This window comes from Salvelinus namaycush, chromosome 17, assembly GCF_016432855.1.
Source record: "Salvelinus namaycush isolate Seneca chromosome 17, SaNama_1.0, whole genome shotgun sequence".
Lineage (NCBI taxonomy): Eukaryota > Metazoa > Chordata > Actinopteri > Salmoniformes > Salmonidae > Salvelinus > Salvelinus namaycush.
Genome location: NC_052323.1, coordinates 16,701,453 through 16,721,104, shown reverse-complemented (window position 1 = coordinate 16,721,104; position 19,652 = coordinate 16,701,453). Strand labels below are relative to the sequence as shown.

The 19,652-nt window shown below is 41.3% G+C and overlaps 2 protein-coding genes across 2 annotated transcripts; both read right to left on the bottom strand.

The window, feature by feature from the left end:
- Positions 1–1,511: 1,511 nt before the first annotated feature.
- On the bottom strand, positions 1,512–4,599 carry LOC120062364 (tubulin beta-4B chain-like). The gene is made up of 4 exons (XM_039012285.1): positions 4,081–4,599; positions 3,247–3,355; positions 2,972–3,082; positions 1,512–2,700 (listed from the first exon to the last, which is right to left on the bottom strand). The coding sequence occupies exons 1-4, from the start codon at positions 4,135–4,137 to the stop codon at positions 1,640–1,642; spliced, it is 1,338 nt and encodes a 445-aa protein (XP_038868213.1). The 5' UTR covers positions 4,138–4,599; the 3' UTR covers positions 1,512–1,639.
- Positions 4,600–6,963: 2,364 nt separating this feature from the next.
- Positions 6,964–19,551, bottom strand: LOC120062365 (lipid droplet-regulating VLDL assembly factor AUP1-like). Its single transcript, XM_039012286.1, has 12 exons — positions 19,303–19,551; positions 18,722–18,859; positions 18,087–18,237; positions 17,714–17,898; positions 13,889–13,961; positions 13,343–13,416; positions 10,126–10,192; positions 9,774–9,879; positions 9,509–9,646; positions 8,316–8,464; positions 7,592–7,680; positions 6,964–7,448 (listed from the first exon to the last, which is right to left on the bottom strand). Exons 1-12 carry the CDS (start codon positions 19,341–19,343, stop codon positions 7,403–7,405), a joined length of 1,257 nt encoding a protein of 418 aa, XP_038868214.1. The 5' UTR covers positions 19,344–19,551; the 3' UTR covers positions 6,964–7,402.
- Positions 19,552–19,652: the final 101 nt, after the last annotated feature.

Sequence of the window (19,652 nt, the reverse complement as noted above, 5' to 3'; positions counted from 1 at the left end):
CAGAAACCAAGCCATGAGGTCGAGGGAATTGTCCGTAGAGCTCCGAGACAGGATTTTGTCGAGGCACAGATCTGGGGAAGGGTACCAAACAATTTCTGTAGCATTGAAGGTGCCCAACACAGTGGCCTCCATCGTTCTTAAATGGAAGAAGTTTGGAGCCACCAAAACTCCTCGTAGAGCTGTCTGCCAGGAACAATTTTGCAATCAGGGGAGAAGGGCCTTGGTCAGGGAGGTGACCAAGAACCTGATGGTCACCAACAGACCTCCAGAGTTCCTCTGTGGAGATGGGAAAACCATCAAGGACAACCATCTCTGCAGCACTCCACCAATCAGGCCTTTATGGTATAGTGGCCAGACAGAACCCACGACAGCCCGTTTGAAGTTTGCCAAAACGCACCTAAAGGACTCAGAACATGAAACAAGATTCTCTGGTCTGACAAAACCAAGATTGAACTCCTTGGCCTGAATGCCAAGTGTCACATCTGGAGGAAACCTGGCACCCTACGGTGAAGCATGGTGGCAGGATCATGCTGTGGGGGATTTTTTTCAGCAGCAGGGACTGGGAGACTACAGTCAAGATGAATAGATCAAAGTACAGAGATATCCTTGATAACCTGTTTGAGTGCTCAAGACTTCAGATTGGGGACAAAAGGTCACCTTCCAACAGAACCCTAACCACACAAACACAGGAGTGGCTTTGGGACAAGTATCAACATCCTTGCGTGGCCCAACCAGAGCCCAAGCTCCCCATCCAATCTGACAGAGTATGGGAGAAACTCCACAAACACAGCTGTGCCAAGCATGTAGCGTCATAACCAAGACTCAAGGCAGTAATCATTGCCAAAGGTGCTTCAAAGTACTCAGTCAAGGGTCTGAATACTTACATGTTTCTGAAAGACATCAACATCTCTAAACCTGGTTTTGCTTTGGGGTATTGTGCATTTTTTTAAATTCAATTTTAGAACAAGACTGTAATGCAAGAAGTGAATATAGCCAAGGGGTCTGAATACTTGAGTGCACATACCATTTGACCTCTAATCACCATTTTAAGTGATCAAAGCATGGACTTTTGCTTAACGATATTAATTGAACACTCCTTTTATTTGGAACCATTGTGCCATATTTTGCATTTAACTTATTGCAGTTATTACATTGAAACAATTATTCTCCATTGAACAAGCTTATTTCACCATCACCTCCCTCACAAAACTAAAATGTTAATGACAGTAAACATTTCCATTAAAATACTAAATTTTTTCACTTATTGTATTTTTTCTCTTTCTTCTACTACACAGGTCAGTCAAAAACAAATTCTTAATTACAATGACGGGCCAACCTGGGAACAGTGGGTTAACTGCCTTGTTCAGGGGCATAAGGACAGATTTTACCGTGTCAGCTTGGGGGTTCGATCCAGCAACCTTTTGGTTACTAGCCCAATGCTCTAACCACTAGGCTACCTGCCACCCCCTTTACATTACCCAGGTCTTACTGAATGACAAACAGTGTAAAAATAGGTTTATCTACTTTTATTGCAAGTGAACCAAATGAACAAACAAACAATAAAAAAGGTACAGCTGAAGGTTGCCAGAGACAGGAAATGTGAAGAAACTACTCAGATGTTTTAAAAGGAAAAAACTATTTAAGCCAAATCCTCTTCGCCCTCCTCTTCAAACTCTCCCTCCTCCTCTGCAGTGGCATCTTGGTACTGCTGGTACTCAGACACCAGATCATTCATGTTGCTCTCTGCCTCTGTGAACTCCATCTCATCCATGCCCTCTCCGGTGTACCAATGGAGGAAAGCTTTACGGCGGAACATAGCTGTGAACTGCTCAGAGATGCGCTTGAACAGCTCCTGGATGGCAGTGCTGTTGCCGATGAAGGTGGCAGCCATCTTGAGGCCACGGGGAGGAATGTCACAGACTGCAGTCTTGACGTTGTTGGGGATCCATTCAACGAAGTAGCTGCTGTTCTTGTTCTGGACGTTCAGCATCTGCTCATCCACCTCTTTCATGGACATGCGCCCGCGGAAGACTGCGGCCACGGTGAGATAGCGTCCGTGGCGGGGATCACAGGCTGCCATCATGTTCTTAGAGTCAAACATTTGCTGAGTGAGCTCTGGAACTGTCAGGGCTCTGTACTGCTGGCTTCCCCTGCTGGTGAGAGGTGCAAAGCCGGGCATGAAGAAGTGGAGACGGGGGAAAGGCACCATGTTGACTGCCAGTTTGCGCAGGTCAGCGTTGAGCTGGCCGGGGAAGCGGAGACAGGTGGTGACCCCACTCATGGTGGCAGACACCAGGTGGTTGAGGTCTCCGTAGGTGGGTGTGGTGAGTTTAAGGGTACGGAAGCAGATGTCGTAGAGCGCCTCGTTGTCGATGCAGTAGGTCTCGTCTGTGTTCTCTACCAGCTGGTGGACTGAGAGGGTGGCGTTATAGGGCTCCACCACAGTGTCTGACACTTTAGGGGAGGGCACCACACTGAAAGTGTTCATGATGCGGTCGGGATATTCTTCACGGATCTTGCTGATAAGCAGGGTGCCCATGCCAGAGCCAGTTCCACCTCCCAGGGAGTGGGTGAGCTGGAAGCCCTGGAGGCAGTCACAGCTCTCAGCTTCCTTCCTCACAACATCCAAGACAGAGTCAACTAGCTCTGCACCCTCGGTGTAGTGACCCTTGGCCCAGTTGTTACCAGCACCACTCTGACCTGGAATGGACAAAAGTAGGACATCAATGCAAAGATAATGAGATGTTATGGAAAAACTGGGCCCTGGTGATTGATTGTGCAAACACTAAAGTCAGGGATGACAAAGCAAATTAAGCGACACGGAAACCCTTTGTTTTACGTAACCAATGCCAACAGGTTGTCTCTAGTGACTGTAGTCAGGTAATTAAGCTGTACTGTAGTAACATGCAACAAATCCAGGCACAGACAACTTCCAAGTTAATATAGTCAAACTGCCAAGGCAGTTTCTTACCAAAGACAAAGTTGTCAGGCCTGAAGATCTGACCAAATGGTCCAGATCTCACAGAGTCCATGGTCCCTGGCTCCAAGTCCACAAGTACTGCACGTGGCACATACTTTCCACCTGAAATGACAACACAAGAGCACTTAAAATAAATTAACATCCTTTCAAAACCCATTCTACCACACTTATAATAGTAACTAGGATATCAGTTGTGTAGCCAGAGTTGGACGAAAGCCAGCTTAAAAGACCAAATGTGGATCATGACATAACACAACCTAACTCACCTGAAGCTTCATTGTAGTACACATTAATCCTTTCCAGCTGAAGATCACTGTCCCCATTGTAACTTCCAGTGGGGTCAATGCCATGCTCGTCACTGATCACCTCCCAGAACTAAAAGACAAATCATGCATTTTGAAGTCTGAAAATGTATTGACAATTCAGTTAAGATGTTTACAATCGAATTAAATAAAGAACACATTTTTGAATAAAAAAAACAAGAGTAATCGGCTTTGTAGCTTCCTTCAAGTACTACATCTAAAAACAAAATGGTTTCCAAAGTTGGCACCATTTTACAATGGTCGAATTTTTGCGTTGTCCTTTGTTAAATGGACAAATAAAAGGGGAAATAGTGCTCGATGTATTAGAACAGACAAATATGCATATGTAAACTAAAACTATAATAGTTGCAGTGAGCGCGAGCAGGTTTTGGCGCATCCGCTGAACAAGACAACGAGCCATATTACAACTGCGCGCGCTGATTCAACGCGGGGCGGCCAACACCCTTGAAGACTCATTGCGTCGATCATCTGAAGGTTTGCCCCGTTAACAAGTTGATGCCTCTTCAAAATCATTGAACTTGTTGGAACAAACGGGAAGGAAAATAATAAATCAAGGGGATGTGATATTTTCCGCCAAACAATAATTGATCCAACCAAGCACAACGGGGCCACATCGTTTTCAATCCAAGACATAACATTTTAAAATTGCCCAAAAGTTATTTTCTCGGGCACAATCTCAAATATAATTAAATACAATAAAACGTGGTCGTAGATTTTATTTTTTAACTTCTAAACCTAATCAAAAATCATGGATTTTAAAGCCTAAAGTGTACAAACCTTAGCGCCAATTTGATTACCGCACTGCCCAGCTTGTAAATGAACAATCTCCCTCATTTTGTTAGTAGAGTAAACTTAGTCTAGTTTCAAGGAGTTCTTTCTTTGAGCGGCTACAATCGTCAAACTGTTGCTCCAGAGTACATTTGTTTGGTCATGCTCCAAAATCGAGTCAATTTATAGCAATCCTATTGGTCCATTTGGTCGCAGTACCCGCGTTGTAAGCGACGTGATTGGTGGAATTCTGATCAGAAACGCTACGATATCACGTGTTGTAATAGGATGAATATTATAGGACCATAAAGAATGAAGTGGGAATGAAAATACTGGCTATAGTAGCCTACATCTCGGCCTCCAGATTGTAAATCGCATTAGGTTTAGCATATTATTAAAAGTCTAGCATGTCATCTCGACATAATTCATTCGTTCAAGTTTGTAGCATTCAATTCCTTCAATCTGAATTTTTGCATCACGAAACATATCTCCACTAATAAGGGAGAAATAATCAATAGCCATATTTATATAATTTCACCTTTGATTTGGTCAATTTTCGTGGAGGCATAACGCAGGGAACGAGTTAAGGTTATTTTAAATTTTTGGACTCTTGCTGAAGTCTTTACATGCAATCATCAAGACAGTCTTCTAATTTATAAGTTATAAATCACTTGTCATTGTTCACGTTAAAAGTTTCCACATCATATCAGTTATTTTTTAAAGTCTGCAACATTAACCTAACCATTGTCAGGCTGAAATCTCAGATAGACCTACTTGAATAACACTTTTATTTGTATCATGAAATCCTCCCTTCCCTCTACCTTGATTATGAGATACATACAGTACCAGTGAAAAAATTGGACACCTACTCATTCAAGGGGTTTTCTTTATTTTGACTATTGTCTACATAGAACAATAGTGAAGACATCAAAACTATGAAATAACACATTAAAAAATGTTAAACAAAATATATTTTATATTCATGAAATTTGCCACTCTTTGCCTTGACAGCTTTGCACACTCCTGGCATTCTCTCAACCAGCTTCGCCTGGAATGCTTTTCCAACCGTCTTGAAGAGTTCCAACATATGCTGAGGACTTGTTGGCTGCTTTTCTTTCACTTTGCGGTCCAACTCATCGCAAACCATCTCAATTGGGTTGAGGTCAGGTGATCGTGGAGGCCAGGTCATCTGATGCAGCACTCCATCACTCTCCTTCTTGGTCAAATAGCCTTTACACAGCCTGGAGGTGTGTTGGGTCATTGTCCTGTTGAAAAATAAATTATAGTCCCACTAAGTGCAAACCAGATGGGATGGTGTATCTCTGCAGAATGCTGTGGTAGCCATGCTGGTTAAGTGTGCTGAGTGTCACCAGCCCCACACCTCCTCCTCCATTCTTTACGGTGGGAACTACACATGTGGAGATCCTCCGTTCACCTACTCCGAGTCTCACAATGACACGGCAGTTGGAATTAAACTCTCAAATTTGGATTCATCAGACCAAAGGACAGATTTCCACCGGTCTAATGTGCATTGCTTGTGTTTCTTGGCTCAAACAAATCTTTTCTTCTTATTGGTGTACTTTAGTAGTGGTTTCTTTGCAGCAATTCGACCATGAAAGCCTGATTCACGCAGTCTCCTCTGAACAGTTGATTTTGAGATGTGTGTTACTTGAACTGTGTGAAGCATTAATTTGGGCTGCAATTTCTGAGGCTGGTAACTCTAATGAACTTCTCCTCTGCAGCAGAGGTAACTCTGGGTCTTCCTTTCCTGTGGCGGTCCTCATGAGAGGCAGTTTCATCATAGCGCTTGATGGTTTTTGCAACTGCACTTTCAAAGTTACTGACATTATCCGCATTGACTGACCTTCATGTGTAATGGACTGTCGTTTCTCTTTGCTTATTTGAGCTGTTCTTGCCATAATATAGACTTGGTCTTTTACCAAATAGGGCTATCTTCTGTTTCCCACCCCTACCTTGTCACAACACAATTGATTGGCTCAAATGCATTAAGGAAAGAAATTCCACACATGAACAAGGAACACCTGTTAATTGAAATGCATTCCAGGTGACTACCTCAAGAAGCTGGTTGAGTAGAATGCCAAGAGTGTGCAAAGCTGTTATCAAGGCAAAGGGTGACTACTTTAAATCTCAAATATATTTGGATTTGTTTAACACTTTTTTGGTTACCACATGGGTCCATATGTGTTATTTCATAGTTTTGACATCTTCACAATTATTCTACAACACAGAAAAAAGAAAGAAAATCCCTTGAATGAGTAGGTGTGTCCAAACTTTTGACTGGTACTGTACATACACGACATGATACTGCCGCGGTGCCAGACCCATAACGGAGCAGATGTCTGTCGGTGACGTATTGTGTTTGTGGCCTACTTCCCAAATAACTGTAGAAGAGCGAATCAGAACAGCTGAAGGGGGTCTCGGGCCTATGATCCTGCTGTATAGACGCTAATGATACACTCCCTGCACCACAAAACCCTGGGCCTCAGGGCAGGAGCAGTAGGATACGCCTACACAAGTATAACTCCTCATTCTCATTATCTCATATTGTTATCTGACTATTAAACATTTGTAAGCAACCCTTTATTTGTAGATGCTCTACAGACTATGAGTAACATTTCAACTATTCACTTTACTCTAGCTCTAATCTTAACCCTTATTCTAAACCTTACCCTAAGCTTTGCAAGCAGTTGCTTAACAGATAGTTTGTTAAAGTTGGGTTTCTGACTTGACAATCCCCAACAGTTATACACATGTATTTACTCTCTCGTAGAATTTGATTTTATGACTTAATGCTGCTTAGCACTAATTGAGTCATGCCAGGGTAAATCCAAAGAGGAATAGTGGAATTGTGATTCTAGCCAAGACAATCTCTTGCATTTATAAATTATGAACTTTATTAACTTTAGAAGGTTCATACTGCAGAAACAAGTACTGTCGAATTATAATGAACCTAAGAGCTGATGTGGCTTCTCTGAAAGCAGAGCAAGATGGACTTTGTTTCATCATAACCTCTGCCATTATAAAAAATAATGAGATGTTTTATGGTCACTGGGTCTTAATACAAATTGTTATCAAAATAATATTTTTGCTGGGAGAAAGAATTAAAAATACACATGCATGATTTCCATGCAAGCAAATATAAAATAAAAAAAATCCATTGAAGTCTTCAGAAGGTTTTCCTCCGGTATGTGTGGCTCAACAAAAACCCTCTGTTCAACTCTCCATACACTCCTGTACAATTATTGTCTGTACAATTATTTGATTTTAACAACCATCATTCCTAACACATTTCCCAGCGATCAGATCTTGTTCAGAGGTTGTCGTCCTGCTCCAGTCCATGCTTCTCTATGTAGCGTCTAGAGGAAAGGAAGGCGGAACAACTAACAGAGTTGACAGGTGGACAACAACGACGAGTGTAAAATGTAGGGCCAAATGTGTCAATTCTATGGGTGGGTGAAATTAAAATCAATCCAAGACTGAATTGCAGCTTTGATCTCACCTTCTTGCAAACTCATACAAGGCCTCCTTCCTCTCTTGTAGGGACATGTGTCGGTCTACTGGCGATTTCCCAAAAGACTTGGCAGCAGGCTATGGGTCAAAAATCAACAAAATCTGACTATACAGCAAGCTCCTGATAAATTGAATAGTGTAGCAAGATGGTACCTCAATTACTTTGCTGGCAAGGTAATATACACTGAATGTACAAAAACATTAGGAACACCTTCCCAATATTGAGTTGCAACCCCTTTTGTCCTCAGAACAGCCTCAATTCATCAGGGCATGGACTCTACTTGGTGTTGAATGCGTTCCACAGGGATGCTGGCCCATGTTGACTCCAATGCTTCCTACAGTTGTGTCAAGTTGGCTGGATGTCCTTTGGGTGGTGGACCATTCTTGATACACATGGGAAACTGTTGAGCGTGAAAAACCCAGGAGTGCTGCAGTTCTTGACACACTCAAACCGGTGCGCCTGGCACCTACTACCATACCCCATTTAAATGCACTTAAACATTTTGTCTTGCCCATTCACCCTCTAAATGGCACACATACACAATCCACATCTCAATTGTCTCAAGGCTTAAAAATCCTTCTTTAATCTGTCTCCTCCCTTTCATCTACACCTGTTCAGTCTATGTCATGGAAAGAGCAGGTGTTCCTAATGTTTTGTACACTTAGTGTAGACTACCAGTAGACTTAAGACATCATTTAGATGATTGGCAGACCTTAATGGTGGGAGCAGGTGCAGCTGAAAAGGAGAGGGACCTCCAGGATGGGCCTGGTGCAGATGTGGCTCCGCCTGTGGCCTCCAATGGAAACTCCTCAGTGCTCTCCAGCAGGTTAGTGATAGTGGTGTCCACGCAGTTGGTTTGCACTGTAAAAAGGGTAAGGGAAAAGGTTTGGGAAACGCTGCATGCTACTGTGCCTTTTTCTCCCATTGATCCTAATGCAAACTCCATTGGTAACACTTTACTTGAAACCCAGTGTCATAACATATTACGACAGTAATAACCATGTCATAACAGCTGACAACCTGTCAATATGGTCATAACACTGTCATAACCCATATATTTATACCGGCTGTGACATATATTGCACTATTTTATGGCTTGTTATGACACCTACATAAGAATGTTAATTTAAATAAAGCATTCGGTTGAAAGTTTGTTTCTTAAATCCTTTGTAATTAACTATTTACAGTCATGTTTTTTCATTAGATTTTAAATAACTTGTAGAAAACACACTTTGACACTCAAGAAGCATTATGACCATCATAACTATATAAGCCAGATAGGCCTATCACGTACATGCCCTTATATCAGTCATCAGTCAAAAGAGGATGTCTTGTCCTGCTCCTGAAATCTGCTTCTGTATTCGTCCCAGTCATCAGCAACAGAGCATTGGGGTAGGCGCATGTCTGACATCAACGTGTGCATTTACAATGATCATTTAATATGGTTAAACAATTTTTTAAAGAATATAACGTAAACATAATGTTGATAAGTAGGCTATGGTGTAATGGAATGTTTTGCCTTCTGTAGGTTTTTACACACTTATGTACTGACTTGCCTAGTTAAAGGTTAAATAAAAATACTAAAATGTAGGCGTAATAACCAGCCATAAAATAACTAGTGGTTGGTTTTGTGGGTATTTACACTCTGATTTAGGTGTCATAACCAGCCAGAAAATAACAATATATGTCACAACAGGTCTAAATATGCGTCATGATAGTGTTATGATCATATTTTAAACAGGTTGACCTTGTCATAACGTGTTATAGCACTGGTTTCAAGTCAAGTATTACCACTCCATTTCAATGAAATGCACATGCGACTTGAATTGGTGCACTGCTCGTCACCATTTCAAATTCTCTGTCACTGCACTGGAAATGCAAAGCGGAAATGAAGGATTGGCGTACCCAGGTCTCTGGTGATGACGCCGAGGGGGATGTCAGGCAGAACCTCCTTCACCTGCTGGGCCATCCTGCTGATCCTTAGCTCCTCCACCCCAGAGCTGCGGACCATGAAGCCCAGAGGACGTGGTCTGGCACCCAAATCTGGACACAGACAGCAGCAAATACACACCATCACTGACGGTCCCAACCACCAAGTTAGCATAACTTGCACCAAGACCATGCTGTAAGAGGGGCTTTGTCAGGGAAGGTTTCTCCAGGTCTCTCTTACTTGAGGCGGTGGTGTGCGGTGCAACGTGCCGTTTCCTTTTCACGTGCTCGGCTTTGTCTGCTTTGGTAATCTGTGTTGAGACCACGCCGAGCTCGGTGGCTAGGAGCTGAAAATGGACGGCGCAAAGACCAATCAGAGGACAATCGAATAACCACTCGCTTAAGTGTTCCATATCATTGAGAATTTTGTAATATCACAAGCTCAGAGCCTGGAATTGAGTGCTTTACGGCAGTCAATGTGATAACTTGCAATATGCACCATCCTTCAATAAGATACATACTGGTTTTGTTTGAGACAATGTGGGCATTAGGGAACAGAAGGCGTTGTAGAACAAGTGTGTAAGGTTTTATACCCCTTGGATTTTGTTGGCAAACTCTTGAAGGGATTCTTCATCTTGCCTCGACACAGGGGGGAGCCATCTGTGAAAGTAAACGAAACAGGATCTCTACAAGCTTTGTGAGCAGTGATGAACTTAAAAACTTGCCTCTTGATGTAAACTTGCTTCTACCTCTAATCAAGCTGGTTGAAAAGTTATGACAACACAGTCGCTAGTGAAAGTCTACATACCGCTTGCAGTCTTCACATTTTGCTGACTTAAAATTAAATAAGAGTTAATTGGATTTCTTTCCTACCGATCTACACAGCCTACTCCACATTTTCAAAGTGAAATTTTTTTTATAGAAAATGTTCCTAATTAATAAAAAATGTATTGATTGCGTTCATCTTCACCCGCTCCAGAGTTAATACTTGGTGGAAGCACCTTTGGCAGCCATTACAGCTCTGAATAATTTTGAATCAGATTCTACCAACCTTGCACCACCTTTGGGCAACGTAAAGCCATTGTTTTTGTCAAAATTGCTCAAGCTAAGTAAATAAGGTTGGGAATCATTGATGGACAGTAATATTCTAACCTTGTCTCTGACTTTCAAGCAGATTTCAGTCAGGACTGAGAATGGACCATTCAGGATCACTGAACACATATTGGTCTATACCAGGGTTACGTTTTCAGAAGACTACGACAGGGTTTCCTTTAACTTTTAATTTGGCCTTTGTCACTTTCATATTTATTTTGATCCTGACAAACTCCCCAGTCCCTGCCGGTGACAAGCGTACCCATAACATGATGCTGCCAATACTTTAAAATACAGAAGATTGCATTCACCCCACATTAGTGGCCTTTAAAAAAATCCACTCCAAATCATCCATTCTGTTTGCAACACAGCCATTAAGTAATACTGCAATACAACACGGCAAATAAATTGGCCATTTAGGGACCGGGGAGTTTGTCAGGATCAAAATAAATATGAAAAGGAGCATACCCAGGAGCAAAGCAGTTTTATTTTTCAGTGGGACAATTACACGTTAATGCCAAAGACGCACCAGAATGGCTTCAAGAGATGTTGAGTGTTCCTGAGTGGTCAAGTCTCAGTCCTGACTTAAATGTGCATGCAAATCAGAGACAAGGTTTGAAAATTGCTTTCTATCAATGACTCCCAACCAAACGGAGCTCGAGACATTTTGACCAAAGTTTTCATACCTCTTGACTTATTCCACATTTTGTTGTGTTACAGCCTGAATTCAAAATGGATATATTAAATTTTTTCTCTCAACCATCTACACACAATACCCCATGACAGTGAAAACATATGTTTTTAGAAATGTTAGCACATTTATTGAAAATTAAATACAGGAATTCACACACCTGAGTCAATACATGTTAGAGTCACCTTTGGCAGCGATTACAGCTGTGAGTCTTTCTGGGTAAGTCTCTAAGATCTTTGCACACCTAGATTGTACAATATTGGCACATTATTATTATTTCTGTCAAATTGGTTATTGATCATTGCTGGACAACCATTTTCAGGTCTTGCCATAGCTTTTCAAGGTGATTTAAGTCAAAACTAACCCGGCCACTCAGGAACAGTCACCGTCTTCTTGGTAAGCAACTCCAGTGTAGATTTGGAGTTGTGTTTTAGGTTATTGTCCTGCGGAAAGGTAAATTAATATCCCAGTGTCTGGTGGAAAGCAGACTGAAGTAGGTTTTCATCTAGGATTTAGCCTGTGCTTAGCTCCATTCCGTTTCTTTTTTTTAACCTGAAAAACTACCTAGTCCATTACGATTACAAGCATACCCATAACATGATGCATCTACTGTACCGTTATGCTTAAATATGGAGAGTGGTACTTTTTTTATTGGATTTTCCCCAAACATAACACTTTGAATTCCGGACAGAAAGTTACTTGCTTTGCCACATTTTAAGGCAAAATTAGTTTAGTGCCTTGTTGCAAAGAGGATGGATGTTTTGGAATATTTTTATTCTGTACAGGCTTCCTTCTTTTCACTCTGTCATTTAGGCTAGTATTGTAGAGTAACTACAATGTTGTTGATCCATCCTCAGTTCTCCTATCAAAGCCATTAAAGTGTGTAACTGTTTAGTTACCATCAGCCTTCCTGAAGGGTTTCCTTCGTCTCCGGAAACTGAGTTCAGAAGGACGCCTGTATCTTTGTGGTGACTGGGTGTACAGATCAATAATAATTTGTTCTTAACTGACTTGCCTAGTTAAAAAAAAAAAAAAAGTATCTTTATTTAAATACACCATCCGAAGTGTAATTAATAACTTCACAATGGTCAAAGGGATATTCAATGTGTGCTTTTTCATTTTTACCCATCTACCAATACATGCTCTTCTTAGCGAGGCCTCCCTGATCTTTGTGGTCGAATTTGTGTTTGAAATTCACTTCTTGACTGAGGGACCTTACAGATAATTGTATGTGTAGGGTACAGAGATGAGGTGCTCATTCAAAAATCATGTTAAGCACATTTATTGCACACAGAATGAGTCCATGCAACTTATGTGACTTGTTATGCACAGTTTTACTCGTGAACTTATGTAGGCTTGCTATAACAAAGGGGTTGAATTCTTATTGACGAAAGCTATTTTTTTTATACCCATCTACCAATAGGTGCCCTTCTTTGCGAGGCACACCTTGGTGTTTGTGGTTGAATCCGTGTTTGAAATTCACCGTTTGTCTGAGGGACCTTACAGATAATTGTATGTGTGTGGGTACAGAGATGAGGTAGTCATTCAAAAACTGTACTGTATGTTGACCTAAGGGTTGTGCAAAGTTGGTAGAATCTTATTGAATATGATTCACAGCTATAAAGGCTGTCAAAGGTGTTTCCACCAAGTATTAACTCTGGGGGGGTGAAGACATATCCAATTTTTTTTATTATTTCATTTGGGAAATTTGGAGTAGGATGTTTAGATCTGTAGGGGGAAAAAACAATGTAATCCCTTAAGATTTCATTTTAAGGCAGCAAAATGTAAAGTGTTTAGACTTTCACTAGGAACTGTTCTGCTGACGCTGACTAAACATTAACTCTGAAATGGCAAGAGCGTCACATATCTAGGACAAACCACTGCAAATTCGAAGGGAATTTCCCAATGAGTAATGGAGTGGACTTTAAGGACAAACAAAAGTTGTCAAATATCAATTCTATACTATTACAAGGTCCAACCAGAACCCGGACAATGACAAGTAGTAATAGGTAGTAATTATTTAGTACCTTACATGGTACACTGTACACGGGACGAAAAAGGTCCACAACAGTTCTGTCAGCCAGAAGGAGTCTGGCGTGCTCTGGAGAAAGAGGAACAAACTACATTAGCGCTTTCATTACAGGAAATCCTCTGCATGTGTCTGACAGAAATATGTTAAGACTGACAGTGACAAATCAAGTGCACAAAAACATATTTAGTCTACCAGCGGTGTGCAAAACAATTTTACAGGTCTTCCTATGGACTGTTGGACGAAATGATGGCTTGATCAACTCTAATATATGAGTGGTGTCTCGGAAATAATGTCACAGTTTCTTAGAATTTCTATAAAAATGTCATGTTTAGTGTGGAACTTGCTCCTCCCATTTAAATGCACACCCACTCATCTACCATATATTACGAGTCTACTCAACAAGACTGAATAAACAACAGTTGTCGTCCCTTGAAAGCCCAACTCTTTAAACAAAAACTTTCACCAAATGTATATTGCTAAATATGCCACATAATTTCTTTTAAAATATGACAAAGAGGCAGTTTAGTTTTGATCGTATTACCAGAGCTAGAAATGGTCTCTTCACTTGCAAGGCCACAGGCTGAATGGAATCAGTCAAGGAGAAAGGCCAGGAGCTGAGGGAGAGAAAACAGGTTGATTTGCTCAGTAGCTCTTAGCACCAGTAATACACGGGCAGTACAGGGGCAGCCTATAGCAGTGTTGGCATTCTGCTCAGGACAGATTCTCCTCTAACCACCTGCTAATAAATCACTAACCATTTAAGTTGCTAATAGCAATAGTTCTCTGTCCTACTGGTGAAAACTATAAAAATGTATTTGTGATGGCGAGAGTGGGGTTAGTAGTGTATATATATATATATATATATATATATATATATACATATTTTTTTTAACATTCAGCATCACTATGTCAAGGGAAATTTAGTATTCTTTGTAACAAAGATATCTACAAATATTTCAAGATGTTGTTTCCCTGGAAATAATCAGAATTAATGTAAACATAAGTTTAAAAAAGTTATTCTCTTGGCGCAACTTACCCCTGGTGTGGGGTAAGCTGAGCATAGGGACAGGGTATGTTGAGCCACCTTGGGGTAAGTGGGTGATTGTGTCCTGTGACAATGGGTGATGGTGCTGGTTGGTCAAAGTTGAATTCATGGAATGGGGGTGTGGTATATTGTATATCATAAATGTATGCCTACATTCAGATATAGAGCTCTCTGTTCAATATCACTTATCCTTCCAGTTCTTGACCAGTTGTCTGGGACAGGTATGTTGTTTGATGTGCCAATTTGTAGGCTAGTTCTTTGCATTTGAAGCTACTAAGACCATGAAACTGATCCGCAAGATTCTTGATATGTTTAGCAAGCTCAGACTCCATGTCATCAGATAAGACCTTGTGTTCCTGTGCTACTCTGTCATAGCCTCTCTTTCACACAGGTACATGTTTGTTTTATTTTTTGTCAATGCATCCCTTTACTGTCAATTCAGTCTATTTGTTCATCCTTTGCTGCTGCTTGAATGGACTTCTTCCCGTCTCTCACTTCCTTGGCTGCTCTCTCAAGAACCTCAAGGGGGGCTAGACTCCTGCTTGTTTTACATTTGTATACACGGGGCATGATGATGTCTGCTCTGTAACAATAAAAATACAATATCTTGAGTTCATATGCATGACACATTTCAAAAATATTATGCATATAACTTACAAAATGTAATCATCATTTTTAATGGGGTATGGTAGCCATTGGCTCACCGTACCCCAAGGCAAAAATGTTGACTATATTAGCCCACAAAAAGGTACAAGGATGTACTTTCATGCTAGGTTTAGGACCTCATATTGTAGCTTATAGAGACCCTATGCCTTGATGATGACTCTCAGTTCCATTACATAACACATAAAGGTAATTGGACGAAGGCGACTTCTGCACAGGGGATTTTTGTTAAGAGCTCCGGCGCTCGGTCTGAACATTAACATTGTGGTACGGTTTAAGAAGCATAAGGACCATGTCTTTCATATAAGCTAGAACTAATTTTCTAAAAACAAAAAGGTACAAACTGATACACACCTTTATAGGGTTAGTGTTCCCGCAAGGCCATATGTCCATGTTACAGTGCTTGTTTACGGAAAACAGAGGAGACCACCTGTGTTAATTAGCTATCTAGCGTGCTCCAAAAGCCTGTGTGTAAGCATAACTCTGGAAGTGTAGTGGAAGTGTAGTTGTCTGATGGAGGAACCCATAGCTGTATGGAGCAGGTCAAAACTACTACAGTTTATCTACAAAGATAAGGGTCATATGTTTAGAAAGCCGTATCGCAAGCAATGATTATTGACATTTCTAAACGTTAAAACACAGCGTGGGGATTGTAGTTTACATGAGCCAGTCGTGGGCGAAGCTAACCGCTGAGAACTGTAGGGAGAAGGCAGAATGCTGAATGCCGCCTAGAGTTTGAATGCTAGTAGAGACCCCAACTGATGTATAAATCAATCTTAAAACGATCTACTTTGCTTTAGATTAGGGGTGCATATCTGTCAATTTTGCTGCCGACTATCCGACCCTCATTAACCGGCCAAATAACAGTAAATAAAAATTCCTAAAAACAGTAAAATTGCGTAACCAACAGAAATTATTATGTATGCATACAAGAAGTTAACATGTTCATTAAGAGCGCACCTAATGCGAGTGGTTCCATGTGACAGAGATTAAAATCTTGGCCACAAATTTACAAAGAGGGGGAATCTAATAGCAACAACTGGGATGAGTTGCTAATATGACTAGGACTGTTTTTTTGGTTCCGGAGAATGAAGGAAAGTTGATATGAAAACCAACAGGAGAGAAATGCTGGTTAATGGCATGAGGAATTCTATTAAATAATTGCCACCACGTTTCTACGGTTGGATTTTCACTAGGCTAATTTGAAGCAACGTAAGACATACCTCATTTACAGTAAAGTAAAACGTTCAGTAAAACGTTTTAAACAATTGTACTGCCTCAAGCTCACAATAACCTGTACTGCCTCAAGCTCACAATAACCTGTACTGCCTCAAGCTCACAATAACCTGTACTGCCTCAAGCTCACAATAACCTGTACTGCCTCAAGCTCACAATAACCTGTACTGCCTCAAGCTCACAATAACCTGTACTGCCTCAAGCTCACAATAACCTGTACTGCCTCAAGCTCACAATAACCTGTACTGCCTCAAGCTCACAATAACCTGTACTGCCTCAAGCTCACAATACAAAGTGGTGGGTGACACGCTGATAGCCTGCCTACTGTTGACTATAGCCTTTGCACTCGAATGGCAAACGGGAGACGTGCTTTAATTACGAGTTGAGATTGAGAAATAAAAATAGCTCTTTAAATCGTGACCATCAAAACAGTTAACATGCGATTGTATTTAGAATAGTTATTTGTTGCACAATGACTGGGCTTCCAAAAGCACGTTTCACTCCAGTAGTCTACAGGCTTTATGAGGAGCTACTCTTGTGCTGTCTGACAGATGGTAGGCTATTCCGCTCTTCAAACTAGGCTCTGTACGCGTGTGATAAATAACATACATGACGACTAACGAAAACACACACACGCCGATTTAATTCCACCAATGAAAATACACACGCCGATTTAATTCCACTAAATAATGCAAATGAACCTATAGACCGATAAGCATGACCGGTCAAATGTATTTTCGGCGGCTAACCAATTAACACAGTGTTTCCCAAACTTGATCTTTGGGACCCCATGGGGTTCATGTTTAGTTGTTTGCCCTAACACTACACAGCTGATTCACATCAAAGCTTGATGATTAGTTGATTATTTGAATCAGCTGTGTAGTGTTAGGGCAAAAGCCAAAATGTGCACCGCTTGGGGTCCAGAGGACCAGGTTTGGAAAACCCTGAATTAACGGTTAACAGTTAACATCAATCACTTAAACACAAGCATCATGAAACCTATAACTTAAATTAATTGGACTTTATGAAAATCTGTTTTTTGGACCAAACTTGCTTACCACTTTCCCCATGTGGCTTCTTCCTTCACAGACTCAATGAAATGATGACCTCGTCCTAAATATTTTGGTCACATTATTCATTTTGTGTATGGTTTCCTAGAAGCAAAGGGTGGCTCAACTAACCCTTAGGCTCAACTTACCCCACTCTCCCCTATACAAAGAGAGCAGATATAATCAAATACAAAAAACTTTGTCTTATGCATAGGATAAACCCCATAGAAAGCACTGATATGCACACGATGCTTTAAGCAGCATGTGGGGCAGTGATACTCTTGGTTTGAAGAAACCAACTTCAAAAACAAATAGTGACAGACAGAACTCAATACTCTTGAGGACAGGAAAAATGCAGTGTATTGTGGCTCACCTGAACTTGAGCAGGCCAGAGCGCCCATTGGTTGTGTCCTCCTCAGGGAAGAGGAGCAGGGGCAGAGTTCCTGGAGAGGAGCAGTATCTCCTGAGGGACTCCATCTCATCCTGGCCCGATACGGCACCCAGCTCCATGAAACCTCTGGCCCAACACACGAAGCCAGCAGAGTCCTCCAGCATGGGCTGAGCAGAGGAGCAGACAGGTCACATGACATGGTCAAAATAAATAAACACTGGTTGATGGCCAACGGTTGAGTCAATGCAGCTGCATCTCTAGACAAAGAGATCTTTGTTCAGTTGGGCAAGCACAACTCCAGGAGCTCAAAATGCAACACTATAAATAGCTTCACTTCATCAACCAAAATACTCACTGTATTGCACGAGGTCAGAAGATTGACAATGTTGTGGTCAAACTGGGTCACGTGATTGCAAATGTACAGTTTTGTGCTTTTGTCTCTGAAACGTGGGCTGTTCTGTCTCACGTGCATACCAAGGACTGAGGACATTACTCTCACAATGAATCTGGAACAGGAAGAAAGCTTTGAGTTAGATTCTGTAAGCACGAACCAGGAGAATATGTTTTGAAACTGAGAAATACTACATGAACTCTAGCGCGGCAGGTAGCCTAGTGGTTAGAGCGTTGGACCAGTAACTGAAAGGTTGCTGGATCGAATCCCCGAGTTGACATCTGTCGTTCTGCCCCCGAATAAGGCAGTTAACCCACTGTTCCCCGGTAGGCCATCATTGTAAATAAGATTGTTTCTTAACTGACTTGCCTAGTTAAATAAAGGTTGCATTTTAAAAAACTATTCCAAATCTGCCAAGACTTCCCACAATTGACTACTCCAAATTTGCACTCTTCTTCCCATATTGGGAGAAGCCAATTGTTGCAGTCTAGTCAGATGTTGGTTTTATTATAAGCAGGAAGTCAGCCCAAGGTGTATGATGACGTTATATTGCTGAGTCAACGTACAACTGCTAGTCAATAATGCAAAACTACCCTTACCTTCTAGCAAGACTGTCTGGGAGTGCACAGCTCACCAAAAACACATGTGCACCTACGAAGATTCGTAGTAACATCAAACACAGGCCAACTGGAGAGTAAAGCAATACCAGCAACAGGACCAGTCCATCGTTTGGCAACCTGTTTAAGACACAGATTTTCAGTGTGGTCATGGTCAGGCAGAATATTCCGAGTCCAACCGGACAGATTAAAAATGAGCAAGAATATAAAACAGCTGACGTCAATTGGCTAAACGTGTTAAGAATAACAGCTGAATCATGTTGCTTAGATGGCTACTAGCTAGCAAACTAATGTTACTTATTGATACTAATCAAGATACCAGCTAACTAGTTAGCTAACGTCGTTCATAACAATACTGATATATTTTGGGGTAATTTTGCTACCTAACAAGCTAAATGGAAGGCAATAAGACTGTGACCTGGCTAGCTACTAGCCAGAGCCGATTATGATCAGCCAAGACTATGGAACATGTTTGCTATGGGAGTACTGATAAGCTAATTTAGCTAGCTGCTAGTTAGCTAACGTTACATACTTGTCTTGACAACAACACATCTTGTTCTTACCGCTGGAAGTCAAACATCTGTTCTATTCCTTGAGTTTCCATTATTTCACCTTATCTGTCGGTTGAGTAAGTTATTTACACGGGTTACGTTCCTGCATACTAGCTAGCTAATCAAACGTAAACACTAATTCCAAACGATAAAAAGGTAAAACTGGCAACAGCTCTTTAGCTCATGTTGTAGCTGGCTAACGTGTCCAGTTAGTCTACCTTGGGCGCCATGTTGAACGCTAGAAAGAGCAGAAGAGTGACGTTTTTCCACCACTTCCGGTTCCTTCTTTTTCGTTAACGTTTGACACTCCAAAAATGGTCACCACAAGCTGGAACGAGCTAAGGAAAACAGTCACCATATTC